Source organism: Akebia trifoliata, chromosome 2, assembly GCF_017979445.1.
Source record: "Akebia trifoliata isolate Shusen 1 chromosome 2, ASM1797944v1, whole genome shotgun sequence".
In the NCBI taxonomy this organism is placed as follows: Eukaryota; Viridiplantae; Streptophyta; class Magnoliopsida; order Ranunculales; family Lardizabalaceae; genus Akebia; species Akebia trifoliata.
In genome coordinates this window covers 8,043,342-8,068,901 of record NC_141376.1, presented here as the reverse complement: position 1 = coordinate 8,068,901, position 25,560 = coordinate 8,043,342, and the positions used below count along the sequence as shown (strand labels likewise).

The window sequence follows — 25,560 nt, the reverse complement described above, 5'->3', positions numbered from 1 at the left end:
TCAATCTCAAGAACCCATTATATTAAAAAATATAGAAAATCCTGGATTTTTCAACATCAAGAACCCCTGATTTTTCAACCTCAATTATTTGTGATTTTTTTTTTTTTTTTTTGTAAATTAATTACCCATATAAAATGCATTATACACCTTCAGAACTTATTTTACTACTTAAAATTAAGATGAGTGATGATTCGGTTTGATCCCATATCCGATCCGAAAAAAAATAGGATTCAGATCTAAATATGAGATTTTTGGATCGGATTCGGTTTGGAAACTATAGAACCGATAATTTTTTGGATAGGTTTTGGTCAACCCCAACCCAATCCGATAAAGATCCGATCCCAATATTATGATATAAACCCATCTTTACCCCAAAACCCACCTTCAACCTTTTCTTCCTCAAATCCTAATTTCTTGAAGAAAAAAAAATGATGGTACTTGGATCGGATCGAATTAGATTCGATTCATAGATTTATGGATTTGATCAAGATTTGGATCATAAAGCAAATGTTTCGGATCGATATTGGTTTGGTACTGATTCCATGTCAAACCCATCCATTGCCAGCCCTACTTAAAGTACCCTCAGTTTTTTTTCTTCAATGCTTATTTCCAAAATGTTTTAAAGGCATCTTAACATGTGCCCTTAGGGCACACGTTAACCAAACCTAAAATTTTCAGTAGATTTAGACTTGCCCCCTATGTTTTCATCAATATTAGAGATATCCCTTACATTTTCAAATTGACCCAAGTTCTATTTATGAGAATAATTAGAAATGAAATAAATGCCCTTATCTTCAACATCAAGTCAAAACCCCATCTCACCTAGAAAAGCTGTCGTTTTCTCAAGCTTAATAGTAAATTGCTTTTAACTTATTCAACCTCCTCTTCAATCCATTGTCTTCCATGTATTATAAAGAATCATTGATTTTTCTACCCAAAAAAATAAAATAAATAATAATAATAATAATAAATAAATAAATAATCCTAGGATAAATTATTTCAATCGATCATTTCCAATATATTTCAATGTCTAAGAAGAAACCCTTGAATTTTCTACCTAGAAGAAGTCCATCGATCTTCTACTTCTTCAAAACCCTAAGGTTGAAAAGAAAATAAAAATTCACCCTGAGATTGAAGATGATGAAAAATTAGCTAAACGTGAGGTTTTTCAATTTGAAGATTGAAGAAGATAGACTTTTGTTAAGCTAGTGGACCTAAGGTTGAAGATGAGTGATTTTGGTATTTTAGTCATTTATACACGTCTCTCACAGAAGACCCAGGTCAGGGGGCATGGTATCAATTTGAAAACGAGGGTATTTATAATATTGACAAAAACTTAGGGTGCAAGTCTAAATCACCCAAAATTTTACGGTTACAAAGGAGGGCCGGTTTCTATTTGACTCGTCCGGGTCTTCTACGTCTCATGACACGGGAAACCGGGTTTGAAAACCATGCTCTTGTGCTGTTGGGCATCCTTATATAAGCTCTGTGCACCCTTACGTATAAAACTCTCACTTTCGCAAAAAAAAATTTAATCTCCTCATAATCTGATTTCAAGGAAGAAATTCTATGAATTTGATCCTTTAATTCCCTATAAAAATTGATATTTTCTTAATCGAATTATCCATGATTCCTTCATCCAATAATCACTAATCCTCTTGCTTTCTTTCCATACTTGTGCCCTAGCTTTCAGAAATTCTCTCTCATGGATCCTTCCATCATGAAGTTTCTTGAAGACGATGAGGTTTTCTATCTTTACTTGTCAATCTCCTTTATCTATTTTATTAATGGGCCGTATTTCATCGTTGATTTGGTTCTGCTTACTTCTCATTTTGATTTTTTTTTTTTTTGTTAAATAAAAAATCAAGAATTAAACTTTTTCTATATTTTCAGGACGAAACTATACATTCTGGGGCAGACGTGGAGGCGTTCACAGCTGCCCTAAACAGAGATATTGAGGGAGATGCATCCTCTTCTCAACCATCGGAGTCCGATAATGGTATGTCTTTTATCCGGAGAACATATTGGATTATATTAAAACAAATACTTGTTCAAATTATTACATTTTCCTATTTATAGAATCAGAGTGAGTTACAGTCTCCTCTCTATTTGCACCCCTTAGGTTATGTACCCATTTTGCTGTGGCCACTAGAATTCCTTTATGTGTTTTGTATTTTTATTTTTTGTGTGCTTATTTTCTTGTACAAATTGAGGGTGCCAATGGGTACCCAATAAACGGATGTACCTGAAACCAATTAGTCAGTTTTGGGTCTACCATCATGGAGCCAATCATTTTAGGTTTCGTGTTTTGGGTAGTCGTCTTAAGAGATCTCCCAATAAGAATCGGTTCTCCTTCAGGTATGGAAGTAGTAAATTTAATTTATTTATAACATTTGTATTAAAAATTAGTAGTTTGATTAAATACTAACCATTAGATATCTTGAAGTAAATGTACTTTAACTAAAACTTAAATATGAAGAGAATGTGACGTCTTTATTCATTTATTTTTTTACCTTCTCTCTACGTGAATGTCTATTCATTTTTCACATTCTTATTCAATTTCAGCAACAAATAAATGCTCCATATCATAGTTTTCTAAGATTTTCTTATCAAAAGTTTGATTTTCTTGAAGAATTCATTGTTGATATTAACTCTCAATTAAGAAATTACAAATTAGATTTTTTTACATTTAAAAAGAATTATCTATTTTATCAGGTACTCATATTTTTCCCTCATTAAAAATATTTGTCTGTCTTGATGGGTATCCGTTGGGTGTCAAGTATTTGTAGAGTTGGTTCTGGTTCCAAGGATATCATACCTGGAATTGAAGCTGATGAGCACCGAAACGGAGGTTTTTTAGGTTTCAAGTGGTAAAGTAAGGTAGCTGTAGGGTCACTGATGGCTGGATCGAATCCCTGGCCAGATGAACTCAAGTCTAAACTTCTAATAGTGTCTAATGATCGTCTTGTGTCCATTTTGTTGTATCTGAAATCTGGGTATATGTGGAACTGAACCAGAACTGACACATTGACACCCCTAGTACAGATACCCGCTCAAAAAAAAGACCAACTAATCACATAAAGATGTGTTACTTTCTAAGAGATGTGGTTAGGAGAAACCCTTCTTTGACGCCTGGGATTGGTGTGTTACATATTTATAGAGAACACTTGGAAGAAATAGATGTATCATTTTGGTCAAGCTGGTATGATTAACATCTATGCATCCACTTGAGTAAGAGTATTCTGATTTCTAATATAAGGGTAGGTTAGTTATTGATGTATTTTATTATTGTATCTTTATACCATTTCAAAAAGTGTTGGGCATCTTATTATGCTTAGAATTTGTATGGGTTCATCTTTTCTCTCCATCTACTATTCACTTTCTATTCTTCAACTTCTTCGCAATCATCTTATGAATGACCGATTTTATTTATTTATTTTTAATTAAGACGTCTTTACCTTATTACCGGTGCTAGTATTTGGGGCAATACATAGATGATTATAGTATTTATTTATTTATTTTTTGTTATAGTATTTGGGTTGTTATTTTTTCGGAGCAAATTATTTTGGAATAGTAAGGGAGTATTTTTTTGAAGAATTTGTTTTAGGTGGAAGTCTTTGTTCTCCAGTTTGTTTTCTCTCTTGTTTTTCAGGTTGGTCACATTGACTGCCCTTTGTAATTTATTTTTGCTTGCAATACATTTATACTTACAAAAAAAAAAAAATTATAGTATTTTTTTTGTTTTCTACATGCTCTTTCTGCTTGATTTCGGTGTAGATTTCACATAGGGGTTGCTTGACTCAATTGTCTCCATTATGATGTGCCAACCTGAAATGTAGGAGCATTGTCCCATGGAAATAACCCTTCATCAAATCAGTTGATTTCACAATGGCAAAATTCCAGCCAGGAAGAAAATAACACCTGTCAAAATCAACAAGAACAAAAGAACTCGCAGTCGCAGGAGCAGCTTTCATCCAAAATGGAGTTGATACAAAATGGATCTGGTGCTGAGAATGGGCAGCAGCAAATTGGTTCCTCACAGGAACACAGTCAGCTTCCATTGCAGCCGAAAGATGATCAGCAGCTACAATGGCAGGCAGAACACAATCCCCTCCAGTTTTCTCAAAAAAGTGGTGTCCAGTTTCCCGAACAAAATCCAATTTATTTCCCAGAAAAGGAAAGAATGGGGCCACCAGCGGACAACCCACATCAGTACCCTAAATTACAGAGAATGAATAATCAACAAGCATCTGCAGCAGACCCAGAAAATAATGCATCAGGTGTCAGTAAAAATGTGTCATTTGCCATGTTGCTTCCTGCAATAATACCCCACCTTCAGAAAGACAGAGCTATGCAGCTTGAAGGACTTTTTAATAAATTGAGGGTGAGTAGCTAACATAGATTCATTAATTGGCTTTGCTGCTGATCTTGAATGAAATGCTTCTATTATGTCTTGTCTTAAATATATCAGATGTTTTTATCTGTAGAGAAATGAGATCAACAGAGAGAGGTTTATAAGGCTTATGAGGCAGATTGTGGGGGACCAGATGCTTAGGCAGGCAGTAGCCAAAATGCAATTGCAGGCAAGTAGACTCATGGGTGTCGTGTATTTTTAATGTCATTACATTCTCTGAACCATAGTCACAAAATCGGAGCACGGGTTTAAAACGGCAAGCAAAAACTTTGGAAAAAAAAACTTGGTAGGAAACTGGAAAAAAACCTGATGAAACATAGAAAATAAAAAATAAAAAATATCTAATTTTTTTGAAAAATGTATATATCTAATAACACATAAGATATTTATTTTAATTTATTCTATGTTTTCAATATAACATATTCTCAAACATAATTATACATGTTATGATGGCAAAAAAAACGTTTACTCATCAACATATCTTTTGTTCAAAATAATACACTATTGAAAAAAATGAAAAACCATATCATCAAATCATATTCCTACCTTTATGAATCACCAAATTCTATTATGTATCAAATCCCACATTAAAGAATATTTGTGAATAAAATCACAAACAACTACAAGACTACCAAGAAAGTGGGTAATTTTTTCAAAGAAAAAAAAAATGCAATTCATTTTTTTTTTATCGTTTTAATCATCAGACGTACAGGACGTGTTTTAAAAGTGTTTTTTTTCTAAAAGAAAACAAAAATGCTGTGTTTTGTTATTATGCTCTGAACTAGCATGTGTTTTATGCCATAACAGCAAAAAGCTCAGTCTGCCCGGAACTCACAGGCAGGATCCCACCAGTTTCAGACACCTCCACCGTTCACAGATCCCCATTCATTTTCACAACTTCATCAGAAGGGCCTCAGGGCTCCTACGGATTCATCTCAAGTTCCTACTTCAACGGGTCAAGTACAGACTGATTCAAGCTTTCTGATCACGGAAAACGATTCACAAAAGTCTAGAGAGATGGAACATCAGTCAGATTCGCATGGTATGCATTTAAGCCAAATGTCTTCTTCCAGCATGAGCACAGTCAACCAAGAAAAGGAGCTCTCCACAATTCCATTACGAGGGCTTAACAAACAGCAGCAACAGCAGAATTTACATCTTCCACAAACATCTTTTCCTATGTATGGATCCAAAATGAGCAATTATCATGCTCATGCACATTCTGGTCCATCTGTCAGTGCTGCTGCAACTTCTCTTAAATCCCAAACTCAAGGCATGATTTCAACTCAATCAGGAAATACAACGCAGCCTATGAGCATGATGAGTGTGCCCAAGTTTGAAATGCAGAGCTCTACTAATGAGACTAAGAGATTGCATGGTGGATCCCTTTCTCACTTGGCAACCCATTCAAACTTGCAACATAATCCAACGTCATGGCAGTCAATGAACAAAGAGCAGAAAAGTAGTGCCATGTCATCAATGGGTTATGTAAAACAGGAACTAATTGATCAGACTCAAGAGCAGCGTTCATCTTCTTTTGGTGCGAGGCAGATTGACCAAGGAAGTACGGGCCCACCTGGAACCTTAAAAGATGAAACTATGGAGAAGCAATCTGCTAAAATTTCTTCTGGTTCCATGACAGCGCCAGTGGACCCTATACTGCCGGTAAACTTTGATTTTATCATCTTTACTTTTTGGATTTAGTCAGATTATTGTGTGGTGTAAGTTGGGTATTTTCTTTCTTTTTTAATTATATGAAAATATTAAAACGATTGCAATATCAACAAATGATAATAATGCCACTGGACCTGAAGGAGCTGCCCAGGAACCTTGACCTAAACCATGAGGTAGTTTTCTTCCCTTCTGTTCTAGGCTCCTGGATGTTTACTCATAACAAAATGGGTCTAGACATGCTTGTAAAACTCTTCAGATTGTACATTTGACATTTCCTTTTCTTAGATTGTTGACTATAAGGTTTTATTAGGGAAAAAAAAAGAAGGTGGCGGTGGGGAAAAAGGCTTTAAACAGAATTGTATGGAGAGGATTCATTCAACCGAACCAAATTTCTGGGTTAAGATTTCAATAATGATAAGCTTAAAAACAGAAGGAAAATTGGACTAGAAGAAGAAAAAAAAATCCATATAATTGATCCTAAATCTAAGTTGAGTTGACTTTGGCTAGCTTTTGAATTGTGTACTAGTCAATAAATATCGGCTGTGAATTTGATTATTCCAGCATTGTCCAAAATCAGAGATTTGTTTTTGACCTTTATTTTTTGGCCAAAGAAGAACCTAGAGTCCTTGTCTCAGATAATGAATCGGTCCTTAATTATAGTGTTTGCACCCTTTCTATTTCCGTGAGTTGGTTTTGGGATTTGGTCTTTATTGGATAGCGGGTAGTTTTGAATTTCGAGATTTCTTCGAAGTAGTCAATAACTTGATTGATAATGGTGCGGTTTATTCTTTATTTCTTACTTTGTGTGCCTCCCTATTATTTTTTCTTCAGTGGTTCCAAATTAGCTAGGTTTTCTCATTCACTCAACTCTTGCACCATACGATTGGAGCAGAAAGTATTGTATGTCCTAATGTAATTATTAAAAAACAAACCATGCAGTGTAAAAACTAGAAGGTAATATTTATATGTAGCCTTCAAGGGAGGAAGATTTGTCTGTTTCTATATCCATCTACATGTTCACCCATATCCAAATCAATTTAATCTTGTCCAAATCAGTTAAATCTTTCATCACGTGACATTGTTGATGTTGTAGTGGTGATCTAGTACCATGGTTCATGGAAGGAAATCATGTTAACAAATGAAGTTGGTCATAACATTCTTGTCATGTGTACCTTCTTTGGAATCAAACTTTGTTTCACTGGGTATCCTTTTTGTGTTCTGTATATACTCTCCTCATGGTTTCTAGACACTGGAAACTCATTTGAATGGGATTTGCATGTTTATAACTTGTCATCATCCATGCAATTGGTATTTACTAATATTATTTTATTGGTACTACTATCTAATACCAGATACACACTCAGGTTCCATCTACAACCACTCCACTTGGGGTTGGAACAAATGTCAAGACACCCCCCAAGAAGCCTTCTATTGGCCAGAAGAAACCACTTGATACACTTGGGACTCCCTCACTCATGGCCAGGTGAACTAACTATTCTGTTTTTATAATGATCTATTATGCATTTTATTTGATTTTAGCAACTCTTTTGTAAACCTTTTCCTGTGGTACCATATAGTAAAAAGCAGAAGGTATCTGGGGCTTTTCTGGATCAAAGCATCGAACAACTCAATGATGTTACCGCTGTCAGTGGAGTTAATCTAAGGGTATGTTATTTGTCTTATTGTCCTTTATGAACTGTTACCTTGGTTGAAAATTCTGTCTAGCGACCAAGGTGACACAGATGTGAGAATTCAACTTCAAAAGTCACAATGCTGTCTATGATCTGTTTTCTGACAGGAAGAGGAAGAGCAGTTATTATCTGGTCCTAAGGAGGAAAGTCGACCTTCAGAAGCAACTCGAAGGGTCGTGCAAGAAGAGGAAGAAAGGCTGATTTTGCAGAAAATCCCCCTTAAGCAAAAGTTGGCAAAAATCAGTTAATACTCATTTTCCCTTTCTTCAAGCCGATTCTTCTTGTAATTTTATGATATCTGCATCTATTCTTGGAGGTAAAAAGGAAAGTCAATGCCATGGTTGAATATCTTGGTTTCTGTTTTTGATAGTGTCCAAATGGGGTATAAAGAGTATAAGCAATGATGTGGAACGTTGCTTGTCATTGGTGAGATGCTAGCTTACAATTTTTACCTTTCTCATTTTGGCATTTCTATTGTTTTCTTATGTAATTGAATTTTCAGTCTGTGGAGGAGAGAATGCGTGGATTGATAAGTAATCTAATAAGACTATCAAAACAGGTTAGTATTTTTTTGATGGGTAAGCTGGACTTTGTTTCATCTTTCGACTATCTTGAATGGTTTATCATCCACCTTTTCTATTATCTTGAATGGTTTATCATCCTCTATTTCTTGACCATCTGAACTTTTGTAGAGGGTTGATATTGAGAGGGATAGACACCGAACTGTTATCACTTCAGATGTTCGACGTCAAATTTTAACAATGAACCGAAAGGCTAAGGAGGAGTGGGAGAAAAAACAAGCTGAAGAAGCTGAAAAGCTTCGAAAACTCAATGAAGTGAGTGTCAGTGATGGTTTGGTTCAACTTTATGACCCAATCTCTTGTTCAAAAGTTCTGTTATATTTTTATTTTCATACCCAATTTATGCATATGGAAAGTTTGCATTATGCTTTCAGATCTCTGAATGGCAAATGGGCTTTCTTTACATGTTGGTTTTATTAACTTCTCATTTTCAAGTTCATTTCAGTATACCCCATATAAGGTTAGATTTTTTTGCTTCTTGTTCTGATAACCAATCATGTGGTTTTTCATTTTTTATTCATTTGTATGAAAGTGAACTATTTGGTGATATATTAACACTCGTTAGAGTTTTGAGACAGCTCATGGCAATTTTCTTCTAAAATTTTAATTTATAATGATGTAGTGTTGCACTTGATAATATAATGGGTACGTTAATTTACTTTCTGTTTTTAAGGTTGCTAACTTTAGGAGGAATAGTTAATGTTAGTACTTTTGAATTTTAGTACATGATAGGACTATATTTTTTGGATGAGTTTTACTGTTACCAAAACAGAGGGACATAACAGTGCTAAAAGTTCAGAACTTCTGTCTTAATGCCAGAAGACAGAAGTTCAACTTGAAAATCACAGGCTTAATGCCAGTCCAAACTCAGAACTTCTGTTTCCGCACAAGACGTCAGCCATGTCTGCCTTGGTGGGTGCAGCTGAAGTAGAGAATTTTAAAGAATTGAGGCAGAAAAGTAAAGAAATTCTTCAAACATAACTTACTGACCACTAGAATATTCTCATGCTTTAACGATCAATGTGTACATTGGTTTTGTTGCTCTTACAAGAATCACCTGACTAGAGTTCTGAAGGTACTTGTTCTTGGGTCATCCAACCTCATTGTGACTTATGAGGTGGGTACCATTTTTTTTTTTTGGATTGAGAAATGCCTCTTCCCCTTCCAACCTTTCTTATAAGGTAGTGACAGTGGTTGGTAAAAGACTTTAAATGATCATCTTTCTCTCTCCAACACATTAAGCGAAAAAAAGAAAGGGTTTCATTTGGGTCTTCTTTATCTCTGCATTTTCCGTAGCAACATAGTCAATAGACCCTTTTTTAATTTATTTCAAGCTCGATTCTTGTCGATTCGATAACGACTTTGAATGCATGTTATCGATCTTGTGAAGACTTATCCACAAGTTCAAGGCATCCATTGGCATCCCACAAATGTATTTGTTTTTGGAGGTATTTGCAATCACATTCTGGGTAAGAGTTTGTGTTTCTCGTTTATTGAAATCTACTTTTAGATGAAGACGTACGCATTGTAATCCAAGAGTATTATTCTCTTGATGTTTGTATCCTCTAGCATTGTCTAGAGAGGACATCCCCATTATTCATATAGTGGAAGATTTTACTGGATCAGTGTCATGTGATTTTTCCCTTCTCATTGAAGGGTTTTCCATGTTAAAAAAACATTGTGTGCTTGTGTTATTTCAGCTCCAATTGCTTTCATCTGCATTTTATAGTCTACGTAGTGAGTTTCCATTGGTTTGCACATAGATGGAAAGGTGAGTAAGTCTCTCAGCACTTGTCACTGTAGTCCCTAACATATTGGGTCTCCATGGTATTGGTACTGAATGACTTGCTAATGACATGGAAGCCTGTAATTCTCAAGAAAACTATAGGTATACCTTCTAAATCACTAAGGCACTAAGATATGCTTTTTGGCCCCGTTCAATATTGTTACTTAATGTGACCCCTAATTTGTATTATAGTTTTCATTATGAGTTTTTTTAACCTTCAATCTGTTTCATTCAACCACATTTTTTATATAATCAATTTATCATAATAATTTCAGACTTTACAGGAGTTCCGACATCTTAACCTTTTTATCCTTTTCTGAGCCCTTCGAAAAGCAGCCATCTTTTCTTATGATTCACAAATTTGTTGGGCATGTTCATAAAGCAACTAATAAGTGAAGGTACAAAAGCTAACTGTGGTTTCAAAATGTGAGTGCAGGCTGAGGGTAATCCTGGAGCTGATGGTGAGAAGGACAAGGATGAAGGTCGTTTAAAGACACTTAAGGTATCTGTCAATTGAAATGCATGTTCCCCATAAAAAAGAAGATATATGGCCTACGTAAGGCCCATCGTCCTCTGACCTCATCTTGTACTCGTGATCCTTGAACATGTCAATGCAAGTCTGTTGAACTGGTGGGGCACCTCTTGTATCGGGTGTCTAGATCAGAGTATCGAGGATATTAACCTGCCTATCTAGAGCTTAAGCTTGAATAACTATTAAGTACGTGGCTAGAAAATTGGTATTATTTTGTGGTTATATACCCTATTCAAGATACGCTTCACCAATTGGATGGTTCCCAACAGATGCATTCATGTGCTACTTGAATAGAGGAATTTTCTTTTACTTTCGAACTTTGTCCTACATTTGCAGGCAAACAAAGAGGAGGATGATAAGATGCGGACGACGGCAGCAAATGTTGCTGCTCGAGTTGCTGTTGGAGGGGATGATATGCTTTCAAAGTGGCAACTCATGGCTGAGCAAGCCCGGCAGAAACGTGAAGGGGGGATGGATGCAGCATCTTCTGCTCAGTTAAGTAAAGATGCGAGCCGTAGGCCTTCGTCAACCTCCGGAAGATCTGCAAGGGATAATCAAGACACTGAAAACAGAGGGTCCTCTGCTACTGCTGGTGCTTCAGGTAACTGTGATTTGAACTGTTTGTGATTCAGAATTTTAATTTTCATGTCTCCTTGAATATGTAATTCGGGATAGAAATTGAAACTTAATCTAGTGGCTGTGACACTAAGCACTATTGAGGCCTAGTGTGGAAGCTTAGCAAAATTTTCTTTGGAAAATCTCTCTTTCCATACATGATCTTATATAAAGGGTTGGGATCTAAGCTTCCATACAGGATCCTATATTAAGGGCTCAATCCTTTGATTTCAGAAACTTACTCCCAGATATTCCCAAGTCAACTTGTATGAGGTAGTTGACTCAGAGTCTCCCATTTTTGAGTTGGAACATTGTAAATGAGTTGGGGAAATTTGAGTTTCAGTTTTGTTAGGCCTCGAGGATGCCCTGCCAAGTGCCAACCATAATCACCAAGTCGGGGTTTGGTAATAAGTCGGCAACATAGAAAAAATAGAAAAATCCGATAAAATCGAAAAAAAGAACTAAATCGGGAAAAAATCGAGTTATGATTGAGGTTTGTGTAATTATTCCAAACAGGTGGTGTTATCACATTATGTCATCAAATCTCATATTATTTCATCAATTCTCACCGAACACTATATTGATATCATCCATCATCCCCAACAAATAACCATAGGTTTACAACATGTTCGAGGATTATATTGTACCGGTAAAAACCATCAAAATGAATGCTATCCTCACTTGCACCACCATTGGTTACCATCATCTTCATCACGGTCGTATCTTTTTAGTAGTGCATAAGTCATCTTTATTTTTTCCTGATTTAATCTCAAAGCTTGTGAAGTTCATGATTTAATTGCGAAATTTGCAAAAATCATTTCTTATTGAAAAGTCGTCATTAAATCAGTGAAACTAAAAGGTCATGATTTAATCGCGACTTTTATGATAAGCCAGAGAATTTGGTGACTATGCTGCCAACAGCCTGATATTGCATGCCTCCTACATTTATATTGTGTGCGCATGCCTCTGCAGAAGGGAGCAGTGCACTCTATGGTTGTATGCAGATCTCCAGAAATAGTACAATCAGATGAATATAACCATCCATAACTAAAGAAAATTATGGACCAATCATCTAGTTTGAGTTGATGTTCATATCTTCTAGAGTCGTGCTGGAGTGACCTCAAGATTGGACCTCATATCGCACATCTTGATGTGAAAGGGGATAGGAACCATAGATGCTTTTTTCATTCGTATCTCGAAGTAAAACATCTATAGTTCCCATACACTTTGACGTTAGGGTGTGCGATGTGAGGTCCAATCTTGAGCTCACTTCAGCATTATTGTATCTTTTATAGTTATTTGATTAGTATAGAAGGTAATTTTTTTTGTTTGGTAATTACGCTCTTCCAATTGGTTTGTTTGTCGCCATGGCAGACTGACCTCCTAGTTGGAACTGGTGGTCTGTGATGGGCAACTTATTGCGAAGTTGATTTCTTTGTCTGTTTATATCAGGGCCCATAAAAAATTTTGGGAGGAACCCAGTCATTCTGCCTCAGCCAAAGGTGGTACGAACTATCTCTGTTAAGGATGTGATTGCGGCCCTGAAAAGGGAGCCCCAAATGTCAAAATCAATTTTGTTCTATCGTCTGTATGAGAGAACGCGTGCTGATGCTGCAGCAGAATGATCTGAGGTTGCAGGTGTGATAAGGCAATCATGTTAAAGCCCGCCGTTGCCAAGCTTGTAAAATATTTTTGAGGTTCAGCTATTTTTCCTTATTGTATGTTATATATTTGTTTGTTATACATGGTGTTTTAGGAACCCTTTCTACTAGCAAATGTGTTACCTGACATTGCAAAAAGAAAAAAAGAAAAAAAGAAAAAAAGAAAAAAAAAAGACATGAACCTCATGTTTTCTTGTACTCTCTATTAGGCATTGTTTGACGCAGTATTTGCCACTTTTGATGGGACTGTGAATCCTTTTAAGATGTGTAAAAAGCTTTAAAAACTATATGTTCTTTGATTCAAGTTTTTTCTATTATTCAGATAACTTAATTGGGTGATTTCTACTCAACAATTTAAATGAGATACATAATTTTTTTAATAAAATTACAATATTATCATAAATAATTGTGTTATAAATAGTTGATTTGCCTTTTTCTTACCCCCTAACAAAATTGCTACTATACTACCAACCATGATAATTTATGGAGAGGATACTATAAATCAAGCACTTTTTCAAGTTTGCAATTAATCGTAGATAACCTAATTTTTTGCACCTTAAAAAGGGCATGAGTCACACAGTGTGATCTACAAGTTGATCTATAGTGAATCATCGAAAATTGCTCATTGAGCCAATAATTTGATGCAATTTGGTAGAATGACATTAGCAATTTTTGGCCCTAATACCTCAATCTACGGGTCAAAGAGCGAGAAATAAAATACAATTTTTTTTTTTGACAAGGGGGATGGAGGAGCCAAGGAAAGGCATGCAACGCCTGCGCATCACACGCACCAAGCTAGTGAGGGAATGCTCTCGAGGGTGGCCCTGAGGAAATATTGCTCATATTGAGTATCAAACGCACAACCCTAAGGACTCTTTTCGCTTATTGGATTCGTAATTGCCATTAAGCCACCTCTTTGGGGTTAAATACATTTATATAAATCATGCTTATAAAAATCTTCCAAGATCGTGATGATGAATGACTTGAGATGAGAATGGAAACCAATATTGAAAACCATTGGGATCCATTGACACCTAAGAACGACTCATGAACCCAATCCTTTAAATACAAAATCGAAAGATTGAGATTTATTATCGGGATAAGTATATCTGAGATTTATGTTATTAAGATTCTCATAAATCTCAATCATTGGATTTTGTGTTTAAAGGGTTGGGATCATGCATTTTATTCATGAGTCATTCTTAGGAGTTGAGGGATCCTGACCCTTTTCAAAACTTCTTCTACTACTGTAATTCACATGAATTCATATAAAATAAAAAGACTCTAATGATAAAATATAATATTATAGCAATTAGGAAAGAAGTATATAAAAAAAATGTAGAACATTATGTAATTATCCGACTTGAGCCTAATCAAGAAATTCGATTGGATCCAAATTAAGTAAAAGCAAAATGATTTTATCTATTACAATCCGAGTCGAATTTGGGTCCAGAAAAATTTCGGATTTGAATATGAACATACTCAAATTTGGTTTAGGTCCAACCCATTTAAGCTATGTCTTATCATGTACATCTTTCATTTGCATGTGACATTTTTGGGTAAACTTCCATTAAGTAAACTTATGAATGTTAGATTACACAAACTCAACCATCGTGATGCGTTCATCCATCTGATAAACCCCCCACTTGTCACCATCTCGGATTCGATGTGATTTTTTTTTCTCTTCCCTGAATATTAAAAAAGATTTTATAGTAAAAGTTTCTTTAATAAAGAAAGAGAGCTGCTATTACCACACCAATTCCTATGTAAATCACCAAAGAATTGCACACAATTGGTGGGGCAATAGTACCTTTCTAAAGAAAAGAAAAAAAAAGATGGATATTTGGTAGTTGGGTATCTCTCCTCTCCACTTTCTAGACCCAGATACCAAGTAGGCGTCTGGATAGGACTCCTTGGCTACTTCTGACTCTTGCGGAGAGTTAGAAGTCGTTTGGATGCGTTTAGATGAACAACTCCTTCGAAGAGTTATTCCGCGCAAGAGCAAGAAATTACTCTTTGTGAAGAAGTTGAGAAAACCTATTTCTCAAAACTCATCTTGCGGGGAGTCAAAATCTAACGGTTCGTTTTACCAAAATACCCTTAACTTTATTAATTTTCTATGAAAATATTCCTAATTCATTTGCCTTTAAATCAAATGAAAGAAACATTTATTAATATTATTTTTTTTTAAATTTTGGGTATAATGGATTTAAACACATTATATTAATATTTAATATTTAAAATATTATATTATATTATATTAATATTTATAGTTTAAATGTCAAAAACAATATAGTTTGAAGGCATATTATGACACTAAAAGACAGTCTGTCAATTTTTTTTTTAATATTATGTCATATTATGTAAAAAACAGTTTGTCAATTTTTTTTTTTTTAATTTTTGAGTATAATGGATTTAAACACATTATATTAATATTTAATATTTAAAATATTATATTAATATTTATTATATTATATTATATTATATTAATATTTATAGTTAAAATGTCAAAAACAATATAGTTTAAGGGCATATTATGACACTAAAAGATAAAAAACAGTAACTGATATAATATAAGGGTATTCTGGTCTTTTTTCTATAAGTCATGAGAAGTCAGTATGGTTCCCAAACAGACTTCCAGCACAAAAGTACTTCTGCCAGTACTTCACAGAGTTGATTGCCAAACGTCTTTTCTGCACAGAATTACTTTTCCAGCTCCTCCATAGAGTACTTCAGCTCCTGTTCTTTGGAATAATAGTTCTGCTCCTAGTATCCAAACAGGCCCCAAGTCCCCAGCCCAAGGAGCTTGAATTTATAATAATAGGGCCGTCGTCGGACGAGGGAAAGTGGTGTATAGTGGCACATGAAGGACACGCACGACTCATTATTACTAGTACGTTTCTTTCTAGTGGGCACGTTTGCTGCCTTGTATGCGCCTGTAGCGCAGCCTCCTAACCTACGCCTCTCTTCCCACTGCGCTTCATATAATAAAAACGAAACCAACAACAATAATCTCGACTTCTTCTTCTTCAAGATCGTTGATTCCACCGCAGTTGCCGCCATGTCCAAAGCTCGAGTTTACACAGATGTTAATGTTCATCGCCCTAAAGAGTACTGGGATTACGAATCTCTCACCGTTCAGTGGGGGTAACTATCCTAATCTTCTCCTTTGTTTTATTTCCTCTCTTTGATTGTTGATTTTAATCTCTAGTGTAGATCAAGTGAATCGGTTTTGGATTTTTTTTAAAAAGATTTTTAATTTAGTACGAGAGATCGAAAACTGGATTTAGGTTCATAAAATTATCTTAAGTTAGCTCCTCTAATTTCTAGGATCTCTGTTGAAGTAATTAAGAAATTTATTTGGGGAAAACTAATCCCAATTACGAAGAAATGTTCTTAAGTGATTTGTTTTGGGATATTTTTAAAAAGTTGTTAAATTTATCGAAAAACTGGAATTAGGCTCATAAAATTATTGCAATCGAGCTCCTCTTGCTCTAATTTCAGTTGATGTAATTAAGAAGGTTTTTTTTAATGGGGATCTGGTTGATGTAATTGGGGAAAACTAATTCCAATTACGAAGAAATGTTCTTTAGTGGTTTTGGACTCTTGATTAATGCAATTGGAGTATTGTTAGGATCGATTACTGCCATTAACACTCATCTGATGAGGAATTAAAGAAATTGTATTTATTTTGATCTTTTCTAAAAGAAGCATCAAGAAGGGGTTAAGCCTCGATGTGATTCATGATTCGAAGTGGCTTGGAGATAGGAAGAATCACGTTTCTTTCCTTGTTTGACTTAATCTTCTTGAATTTGGCTTATTGTTTGTGTCAAATATAAGCTTCATTGGTTTATGAGGATTGATGCATTCTACGCATCTAGTTAGAGAGGACATGGTTCGATTATGGGAAAACTGTTGGTATAGTAACTCTACCTTCAAATCCCAAAATTTTAAATTGTAGATAATTTTAAATAAGAAAAAAAATGATCCAATTGAAAATTTTCTTGGTTCAGGTTGATGGTAATAATTTTGAGTTGCATATTTCTAACTTTTTCTCTCTCTTTTATTTAGTGATCAGGATGACTATGAGGTGGTTCGGAAAGTTGGAAGGGGAAAATACAGTGAGGTCTTTGAAGGAATAAACACCACCAGCTCTGAGCGGTGTGTCATCAAGATCCTTAAACCTGTTAAGAAAAAGAAGGTGAGCTTTACAAATATTAATATATTGTATGCCTTTCATTTCAATAACTTTAATTTTATTTTAATTTTTCTGTACGTGGCATTGCTTTTGTTGTTTTGATTTGCTAGAGTTGCATTGTCATTCAAAAGGTATTATTTGAATAGAAAATAAGGTATTCAGTTGGTAAATAAAGCCATAACCTCCTTTTTTCTTTGATCAGTATCCATAAACTCCTTCAATGTTTCTTTTTTTTTCTCTGACCTCATTTCTTTTGCCTTCTCTAAGATTATTTATCTATCAAATCCTAGAGAAGGCAAAAGAAATGAGGAGGTCAAGAAGACTTGTGGACAAAGGAAAAGAAACAAAACAAAAGAAATAAAGAAAAAGAACAACCACTCCACCCCACCCTCACTCCTTATAAATAGAGGCTCATCTGAACAAAGGATCCTACAAAAAAGAAACATTAATTCCATAAAATCTTTACTACAAAAAATACAAGGAGCTCAAAACTCTAATGATGACCTTATGAAGGGAATGCTCCTTACCCTAAAATACTCGGTTGTTCCTCTCTTTCCAAATCCCCCGGACACATGAAAGGGTGTCACACATTGTAAGATCCATTCTCTCAAGGAAAAGATCCTATTTTTCTAACTTTGGAAAAGAAAAAGAAAAGAATTAAGGAAGTACCAACTAACATTGCATAGAGAGCAAAAATTGGACCATACAACATGCGCAAAAAGCATAATGAATCAGGAAGTGGTTGAAAAATTCACCACTTGTCTTACAAAGAGCACAAAGATCAACAAAGTGATGTCCCCAAAATGATGTTATCCAAAGACTTTTCCCAATGCAATAGACCAAATGAAAAAAGCTACCTTAAACGGGTCTCTTATAGCCTAAAAAATTGAGACCGGGAACTTCAAGAAAGAAGGGTGAGATAGGTATGGATAGAAAGATTTGACCAAAAGAGTCCACCTTGATTCTTATCCTAGAAGTGCCAATCAGCCTCAACGGGATTGGTAAGGGACGGAAAAGATACAATTAATTAAGCTTGCTATGGACTTGATTTCACAGTCTGTTAGGCCTCCTCTAAATCCATTATCGTAATACGCTTTCTGCCCCAGACTAGATCCTAAAATCTCCAACTAGCAACAACTTTTTAGATGAAATAAATTAACAACTCTTGAAATTGAGACTTCAAGGCTGAATTACCATACCAATGATCCTCTCAAAATAGTCCTCCCCACCTTAATGACTATCCTATTACGGAACTCATCACATATTTTAAGGACATTTTTCCGTACTCCACTCTCAAAGAATAATCTCGCATCACCACTTTCCCACCCAAATCTTTTTGCTTGAACTTTTCTCTAGTGACTACTCCATAAACTATCCTCGTCTGCCCCAAACCTCTACAACCACTTAAGAGTGGTGAGTTCATTATGGTTAATATGGATCATTCTTCGTTCAAACCAAGTATGGTTTAAATGGTAGGGGATGGATTTGCAGCAAAGGTCGGTACTGTATTGATTTTATATTGTTTTTGGTTTTTACATCCATGTTATCGCAGTCCGTCTCTTGGTTGTATAGTCATTTGCCTTTGCTCGGAGGAGTTGTTGAAGGTCTCCTTTTCTTTTGGTAATATATCTTATCCTCTTGGGGAAAAAACAGTGAATTCATTGTTCTCATATTCTGATTCTATATCCAACCTCTCTTGAACATACGATAGCATTTTTCTCAGATCTTCCACAAAGACAATTATCAAAACACTTACTTGTTTGATTTCCATTGCCTTCAGCATATTATTTTCAATCCCTGGTTCATGAATTATATAATTCAGCTGACCCCCATCCAAATTTCACTATGGGTACCCTTACAGTGGTTTCTTGTTTCAACAAAATGGTATTGATTACTCTTAACTGAAAGTTCATCAATAGAATGAGTCTTGAACATGAACAGTGATGTGAAGCGGATTGTGTTTGCTCTAGCTTCAAGGCATTGGTTGATGATGTACTCTAAAAGTTGTCCTCAGTTAGAAACAATGGGATGCTCAAAAGTCACTTTCATGTGAAGTGATGCTTCTTTTGATCTGTTAACGATATCTGTTATCAACATGTTCTCCTTTTCACTCCTGCAAGTTAGAAACATTTTCTTGTGCTGTGAATCTTCAGTAACTTCTACTTAATATCATTTTTTCATTCATCTATATGTACAGATTATTACATTGAAATGGTATACCTTCATTGACCTTTTTCAGATAAAGAGGGAGATAAAAATACTTCAGAACCTTTGCGGGGGGCCAAATATCGTGAAGCTTCTGGATATTGTCAGAGATCAGCACTCAAAAACTCCTAGCCTGATATTTGAATACGTGAACAGCACAGATTTTAAAGTCTTATACCCCACACTGACAGATTATGACATACGATACTACATATATGAGCTTCTCAAGGTTTTCTCTTGTTCCAGTTTATTGTAGGCTACATCTTATCACATTCAGTTTCCTATTTCTATTATTATTATTTGGGTAAAATTATGTTCATCCTTAAGGTTATCTGTATAAAACTACTTACTTATTTGAGAAGCACGATGAATATAAAAGAGGAAAACATTTTGTAGTTATAAATAAATTAAGACGAGTAGAACCCCTGTTAGGAGATATGAGGCATTGTGAAGTGCCAGCTTAGCTAAGTCAGTAAATGTGTGGAGTGTTGTTCATACGCCCTAGGTTCAAACCCCCTTGAACCCAACTTCACTTGCTAAACACTAACCCTTTACCTATCAAGAAAAAAAAAGGGAGATATGTGGCATGTATGAAACTTAACTAAAGAGGATATAGTAAAAGTATTCTTATTCTGATATAAAAAAGATGAAATAGGATAAATGTTTTTCTTTTTGAAGAAATTAGGTCCAAACATTTGCTTTATCTGCAAGGATATTTGCTTCTGAATACAGTAGGGAATGCTTTATGAGTTTCAGAGTTCTGCTGGTTGAATACTTGGAAGTTTAAAATGTTCCTTCCATATTAAAACCAGGCAAAAAAATGTGAGAGATTTATGAAACTGTAACAAAAATGGAACAGGAGAGATTTTTCTTGGAGCTAGGTCTAAACATTTGCTTTTTTATTGGCTGGGATAATTGCTTTACAAGTATGTGTTGCATTGAAATATGAAAAATATGCAAGTTTGGAATAAAGTTCCCTAAGAAAAAGAGGGGGTTCTGTATAAGGAGTCTGTTACATCATACTAGGAGATGGATTTTTTTTTTTCAATTTAGAAAATTGCTGTTTATCCAATGTTCTTCAGTGCACTATCATGTAAGAAACACAGGCAACCCCTTCTAAACCCTTTCAGGGGAAGAGGAATACATTTGTTCACGACTTCAGTTTGCGAACCTTGTCTTGAAGGTGTATTGGATGCAGTGTTGCAAGCTTAACTGTTCTCCTTTTATAATTGCAGGCGTTAGATTACTGCCACTCGCAAGGTATTATGCACAGAGATGTCAAGCCTCACAATGTTATGATAGACCACGAGCTGCGTAAACTTCGATTGATAGACTGGGGTCTTGCTGAATTCTACCATCCTGGCAAGGAATACAATGTCCGTGTTGCTTCAAGGTAGGTCTTTGTAGACACCCTGAATCATTTAAGCAAAATTAAGTCTGGTTGTGCACCTTCACATTTCCATACAGTAAGTGACTGTTGTATTTTAGTTTGCATTGATTATTATTATATGAGCATATGGTTTGTGAAGGTGAGAACACATCCTCCGTGTTGCTTCTGCCACCTCATACAGTGGGGATGAAGATTGCAACTGCCACCCTACAATGAAGGTTCTAAGCTTTGAACACACACTCCGAGTTGCTTCCGCCACCTCATATAGATCAAGCATTCTCCTAACTCGTTATAACACAACAAATGTAACTTGGCTAACAAATATGCAAGGTTGGTTGTGTTCGGTGCGTACTGACACAAGCATTAGAGAGACCTAGAATATCAGAGCCTTACTTAAATGCTTGATCGCTCGAACTCATGATTAAATTCGATGAGAACAACAAAAAATAGATTTATATAATATTTTTTTTTGGATTGTAAAGTTTTTTGCAGACACGTGCATTTGTTGTGCTAGGGTTTTTCAACTTATTTCTAAATATGTAATATTTTTGTAATTTTTTAGTAAAACAATGTAGATAACAATTAACCCACTGTACTTTATCCTTCAGTAATTGCTTTTGTTATAAAGGAATTTAACAAAGTAAAAGCTGGAATGTTGTTGGGATTAAAAATTCCTTGATCTATTGAAATTCAAGTACTGTTATTGCTTTGTTTTCTGCAAGATTGGATGGGACTTTGTATTCCTTTGTGAATTTTCCTATCAACGCATAGAATAATACAGATAAGTAACCGTATGAAAAAATAATACAGAGAAGATATAGGAGCCATGGTCTAATAAGCTGCACTTGTGTTTTTTTGCTTGTTAGATTTAGTTTTTATGAAGGATTTGCAAAGAATTACTATCCAGATAACCTTTGTAGTTAAATAAATTGGGGATGCTTGTATGTCAGCAGCTATGCACATGGTCTGTTAAATATGAGATGTGTGTCATTGCTACCAATATATGAACTTCATTTGTATTGCACTGGTGGTTCTGAATGGAAAAGTCAAATATCAATTGACATTGGAATTTCATTCCTGATTTACTTCAGCATGATATTATTTGAAGGAATATGTTCCAAGATATGGTCGCTTAAAGGATCCAATGTATTATACCTCTCTGTTTAGCTCAACCATCTGTTGGAAGTGAAACCCAAACCACCGTGATGGCGTGATGTTTTCCAAGAGATCAAACTGAATGCAAAAAACCTGTGATATATCTGCCACGCTTAATTTCATTAACATTAGTTCATGTGTCTAGAAAAACAAAAACAAAATATGGTTACCTGTTTCTATATTCTCAAATGGTAGCATTAATGATGTTGTATGGGCTAAGCGATGGAATTTCTGATGTTAATGGAAGCTTCATGTAAGTGACTACTAACTCATGTTGATCGGATACATGTTATGTTCATTTGACCAAAAGTTAAACAATTTCACCCTTTTCCAGATATTTTAAGGGGCCTGAACTCCTCGTTGATTTGCAAGACTATGACTATTCTTTGGATATGTGGAGCCTTGGTTGCATGTTTGCAGGAATGGTGAGAAATTCCTCCATCATAAATAGCTATATAGTCTACTTATATATAGTTTTAGTACATGAAAGGTCATTTTGATTGTTTTGTTTTGCTCATTTACTTAAAAACCTTTTGCAGATATTTCGTAAGGAACCATTCTTTTATGGTCATGACAACCATGACCAGCTTGTCAAAATTGCGAAGGTAATATCTATTATGGTTCATAGTCATATGGTCTTGGAGTTATTAGTAATTAATTGCATAATTCACTTATCTTATTAGGGATAATTCTCGGATATTGATAGATTTGTTTACATATTTATTTGCATGTTATCTGCTTCCATCTAGGGTCATTTTGTTCATTAGAATTCGCTCTGCCAGTAATTTCTATCTCCACCCAACTTTCTTACACCCCAATTAAGAATGTTAGGCTACATTTGGCTAGTTTATTCATTTCATAAGAATTAGAAGACAGAGGCTAAGTATCTTGGGAAAGATTGCCTGGTTATGCTCTCGATTCTCTCTTGTTTCTCAAACCACCTTCTTGTGTTTCAAAAGTACCTTCTCTCAAAACATGGGCAAAAATAAACAGTGAAGTTCATGCATTCTAACTTGCTGTTAGAATAAACTTCAATTTCTTGTTTCGTACCAGGGACTGATCGAACCTAATTCCATACCTTTCTGTAAAAAGAGACAATTATCTTTTCCACTTATTATTTGCATGACTTGTAAATTGTAATTTAATATCCAATGTCACTTTTTCAGGTACTTGGAACAGATGAATTAAATGCATATTTAAACAAATATCGTTTGGAGCTTGATCCACAGCTTGATGCTCTTGTTGGGAGGTATGTTTGACATGAACTGTGAATTTATTGTCTTGTATTCAACTAGTCCTGCAGCACTCAAAAAAGTGGTGATCAAAGTTTAAAATTCCATCTCGAGGCAATGTTTCGGTTAGAAGGAAAACCATTATAGTCCCTCGGAAACTCTCCGAGAAAATCCGAAACATTGCAGACACATCCGATGTTATGGGTTAATTTTGTTTTGGTCCGATACTGAAATAGTGAAACATTCTGAAATGGTACGAAACTTTAAGCCATGATTGTGACTGTCTATGGTACCTGGATATTTCGCTATACCCAGCACACTTTTATCCACATGATATGATATTAATACCAATACCAGATACTACATGGATATTTTTAGATTATGATTTTTGCATTTTCTATTTTAAATTTGTTATTTGTTTAGCTCCTAACAATTTTGTGAATGTGTAGCAAGTAACATTGTAAAAAAGTTTGTACATCTGTCACATTGTTAACCCCCTTCCTCCCCCCCAACCCCCCACACACACACACACACCAACAACAACAACGACAAAATAAATATAAAATATAATAAAAAGAAGAAAAGATGATACCTAGCTTTAAAAACTAAAAAGAAACTATGGAATCAAGATATTGGATGAGTATCCGTGTTCTAGATTGAGAATCCTTGTTTCTCATACTAGTGTCCATATCAGTATATGTATAAGCATATTAGGAATCATATCCCCATTTCCTACTTATATCAATATGTTTTGCTTTTTGTCAAAACATTAGGATAGCAGTGGTTATGTAAAAGTTGCAATTCACACATAGGTCATAGTTGCTTCATTAAAGAAGTTGATAGAAGGATCACATAATTTTCCTGATAAAAAATCCAAAAGTTTTATTTGCCAGGGTTGCTCCATTAAAAAGTTAATTGAAAAGAACAAGTAATGTTGTTGATGGAAAGGAAGGATCAAGTAATGATCATCTGCGAGTCATCAAATTGATGTGTTTGGTTAAATCTTATGCAGGCACAGCAGGAAGCCATGGTCAAAATTTATTAATGTGGATAATCAGCATCTAGTTTCTCCTGAGGTCATTTCTCTCACATATTTTCTGGAAAACATTTGGACTGTTTGATTTATTGCCCAATACATTATGCTTCAGATGGTTATTTGACTTGTGGAATGTGCAGGCCATTGATTTTCTTGATAAACTTCTTCGATATGATCATCAGGATAGATTGACAGCAAGAGAAGCCATGGTAATCATAAATAAATCTTTCCTTTTTTGTATTTTTCACTACTTATAATTCCTTTGTGGTCGTTGATGATAATCTAGTTTTATCTTCTCTAGATATAGTAATATTTTTATTCTTTTATATTCTTGACAGTTGACATCTTGTTGTGATATAATTACATCATGTCTATGTATGTTTAGCATGTGTTGCAATGTTTCGTGACTTGAAAATGGGACATCAATAATCTTATAGGTTACATAAACTAATGCAGCCAAAATGAAGTCATTTGTACAGAAGAGAAGGTTTAAAGAAAAACTTTTAAGATAAAGGGGTAGAAACGTCTTATGGACTAAACTTGAATAATAATAATAATAATAAAAATAGTGCATTTCACCTACTTTGAGGTTCCAATTTTCCAATGCCAGGAATTAGGATTTTACCGTAGATAGTAAGGAAAAATGTGGATGAGTGGTGTATTTTTAAGTCTTCGACTGTAACGGTCCTATATAGAGTAATTCAGTGATCGTTTCTGCTCAATCATCACTTGTTGGATTACTTTTTTAAACTCTTCATTAATGGGCAAATGTGGTTTTTTTTCCTTTAATGCGTGGTAGCCTTCTTGTCATGCCCTGCATTTCTACCTTTGTTTTACTGGCTCCGAAACTGATGATGCGAAAACTTTTTCAGAGAACCATTAGAATCTTGAGAATGCTAAATCTGATATCAGTTGTCTTCTATTTTTGGTGCAGGCCCATCCTTACTTCTTCCAAGTGAGGGCTGCTGAGAGTAGCAGGATGCGAACCCAGTAACAGTAACAGTAACACCATCCCATTCTTGTAAGTATTAGTGCTTGCATGTTTACAAGCCTTGCACTTATATGCCAACTACTTGACTTCGATTATAGAGCAAGACCGAATTAAATGCTAATGATAGGCAAATGATGCAGACAGGGTTTGAAGAGGTTGGTTCCATTATCTGGTGTGATCTTATATTTCTCCAGCGTTGGTTGGATCTACCCAATAAACTTATTTTGAATGAAGGAAATGGTACAGCGGTATAGTGACATTTAATCATCTTTTAGATATATAATGTAGAAACACTTGAACTGTCTGCCCTTCCACTGATTATTTTCTTATAAAATGAGTCTTAAAAGTACCTACCTAATGATTCAAGTTTGGCAAAATTAGCATATTCAGAAGTTGCAG

General features: G+C 35.0%; 2 protein-coding genes across 4 annotated transcripts; both read left to right on the top strand.

The window, feature by feature from the left end:
• The first annotated feature begins 1,494 nt into the window (after positions 1–1,494).
• On the top strand, positions 1,495–13,241 carry TAF4 (TBP-associated factor 4). 2 transcript variants are annotated; one of them, XM_086427287.1, is made up of 14 exons: positions 1,495–1,744; positions 1,894–1,999; positions 3,840–4,384; positions 4,488–4,583; positions 5,222–6,079; positions 7,453–7,571; positions 7,666–7,753; positions 7,887–8,022; positions 8,150–8,205; positions 8,282–8,338; positions 8,472–8,615; positions 10,583–10,648; positions 11,015–11,279; positions 12,746–13,241. In XM_086427287.1, the coding sequence occupies exons 1-14, from the start codon at positions 1,706–1,708 to the stop codon at positions 12,916–12,918; spliced, it is 2,748 nt and encodes a 915-aa protein (XP_086283413.1). In that variant the 5' UTR covers positions 1,495–1,705; the 3' UTR covers positions 12,919–13,241. The 2 variants fall into 2 exon arrangements, with proteins under 2 accessions (XP_086283413.1, XP_086283409.1); XM_086427283.1 differs by having other exon boundaries at positions 7,441–7,571.
• A 2,570-nt stretch (positions 13,242–15,811) lies between these two features.
• On the top strand, positions 15,812–25,514 carry LOC147409293 (casein kinase II subunit alpha-2-like). Of its 2 annotated transcripts, none has more exons than XM_086427269.1 (11): positions 15,812–16,101; positions 17,026–17,155; positions 19,392–19,586; positions 20,593–20,750; positions 22,237–22,327; positions 22,442–22,507; positions 23,069–23,151; positions 24,147–24,210; positions 24,311–24,379; positions 25,105–25,191; positions 25,306–25,514. In XM_086427269.1, the coding sequence occupies exons 1-10, from the start codon at positions 15,818–15,820 to the stop codon at positions 25,162–25,164; spliced, it is 1,200 nt and encodes a 399-aa protein (XP_086283395.1). In that variant the 5' UTR covers positions 15,812–15,817; the 3' UTR covers positions 25,165–25,191; positions 25,306–25,514. The 2 variants fall into 2 exon arrangements, with proteins under 2 accessions (XP_086283395.1, XP_086283391.1); XM_086427265.1 differs by having other exon boundaries at positions 15,813–16,101; positions 25,302–25,514.
• Positions 25,515–25,560: the final 46 nt, after the last annotated feature.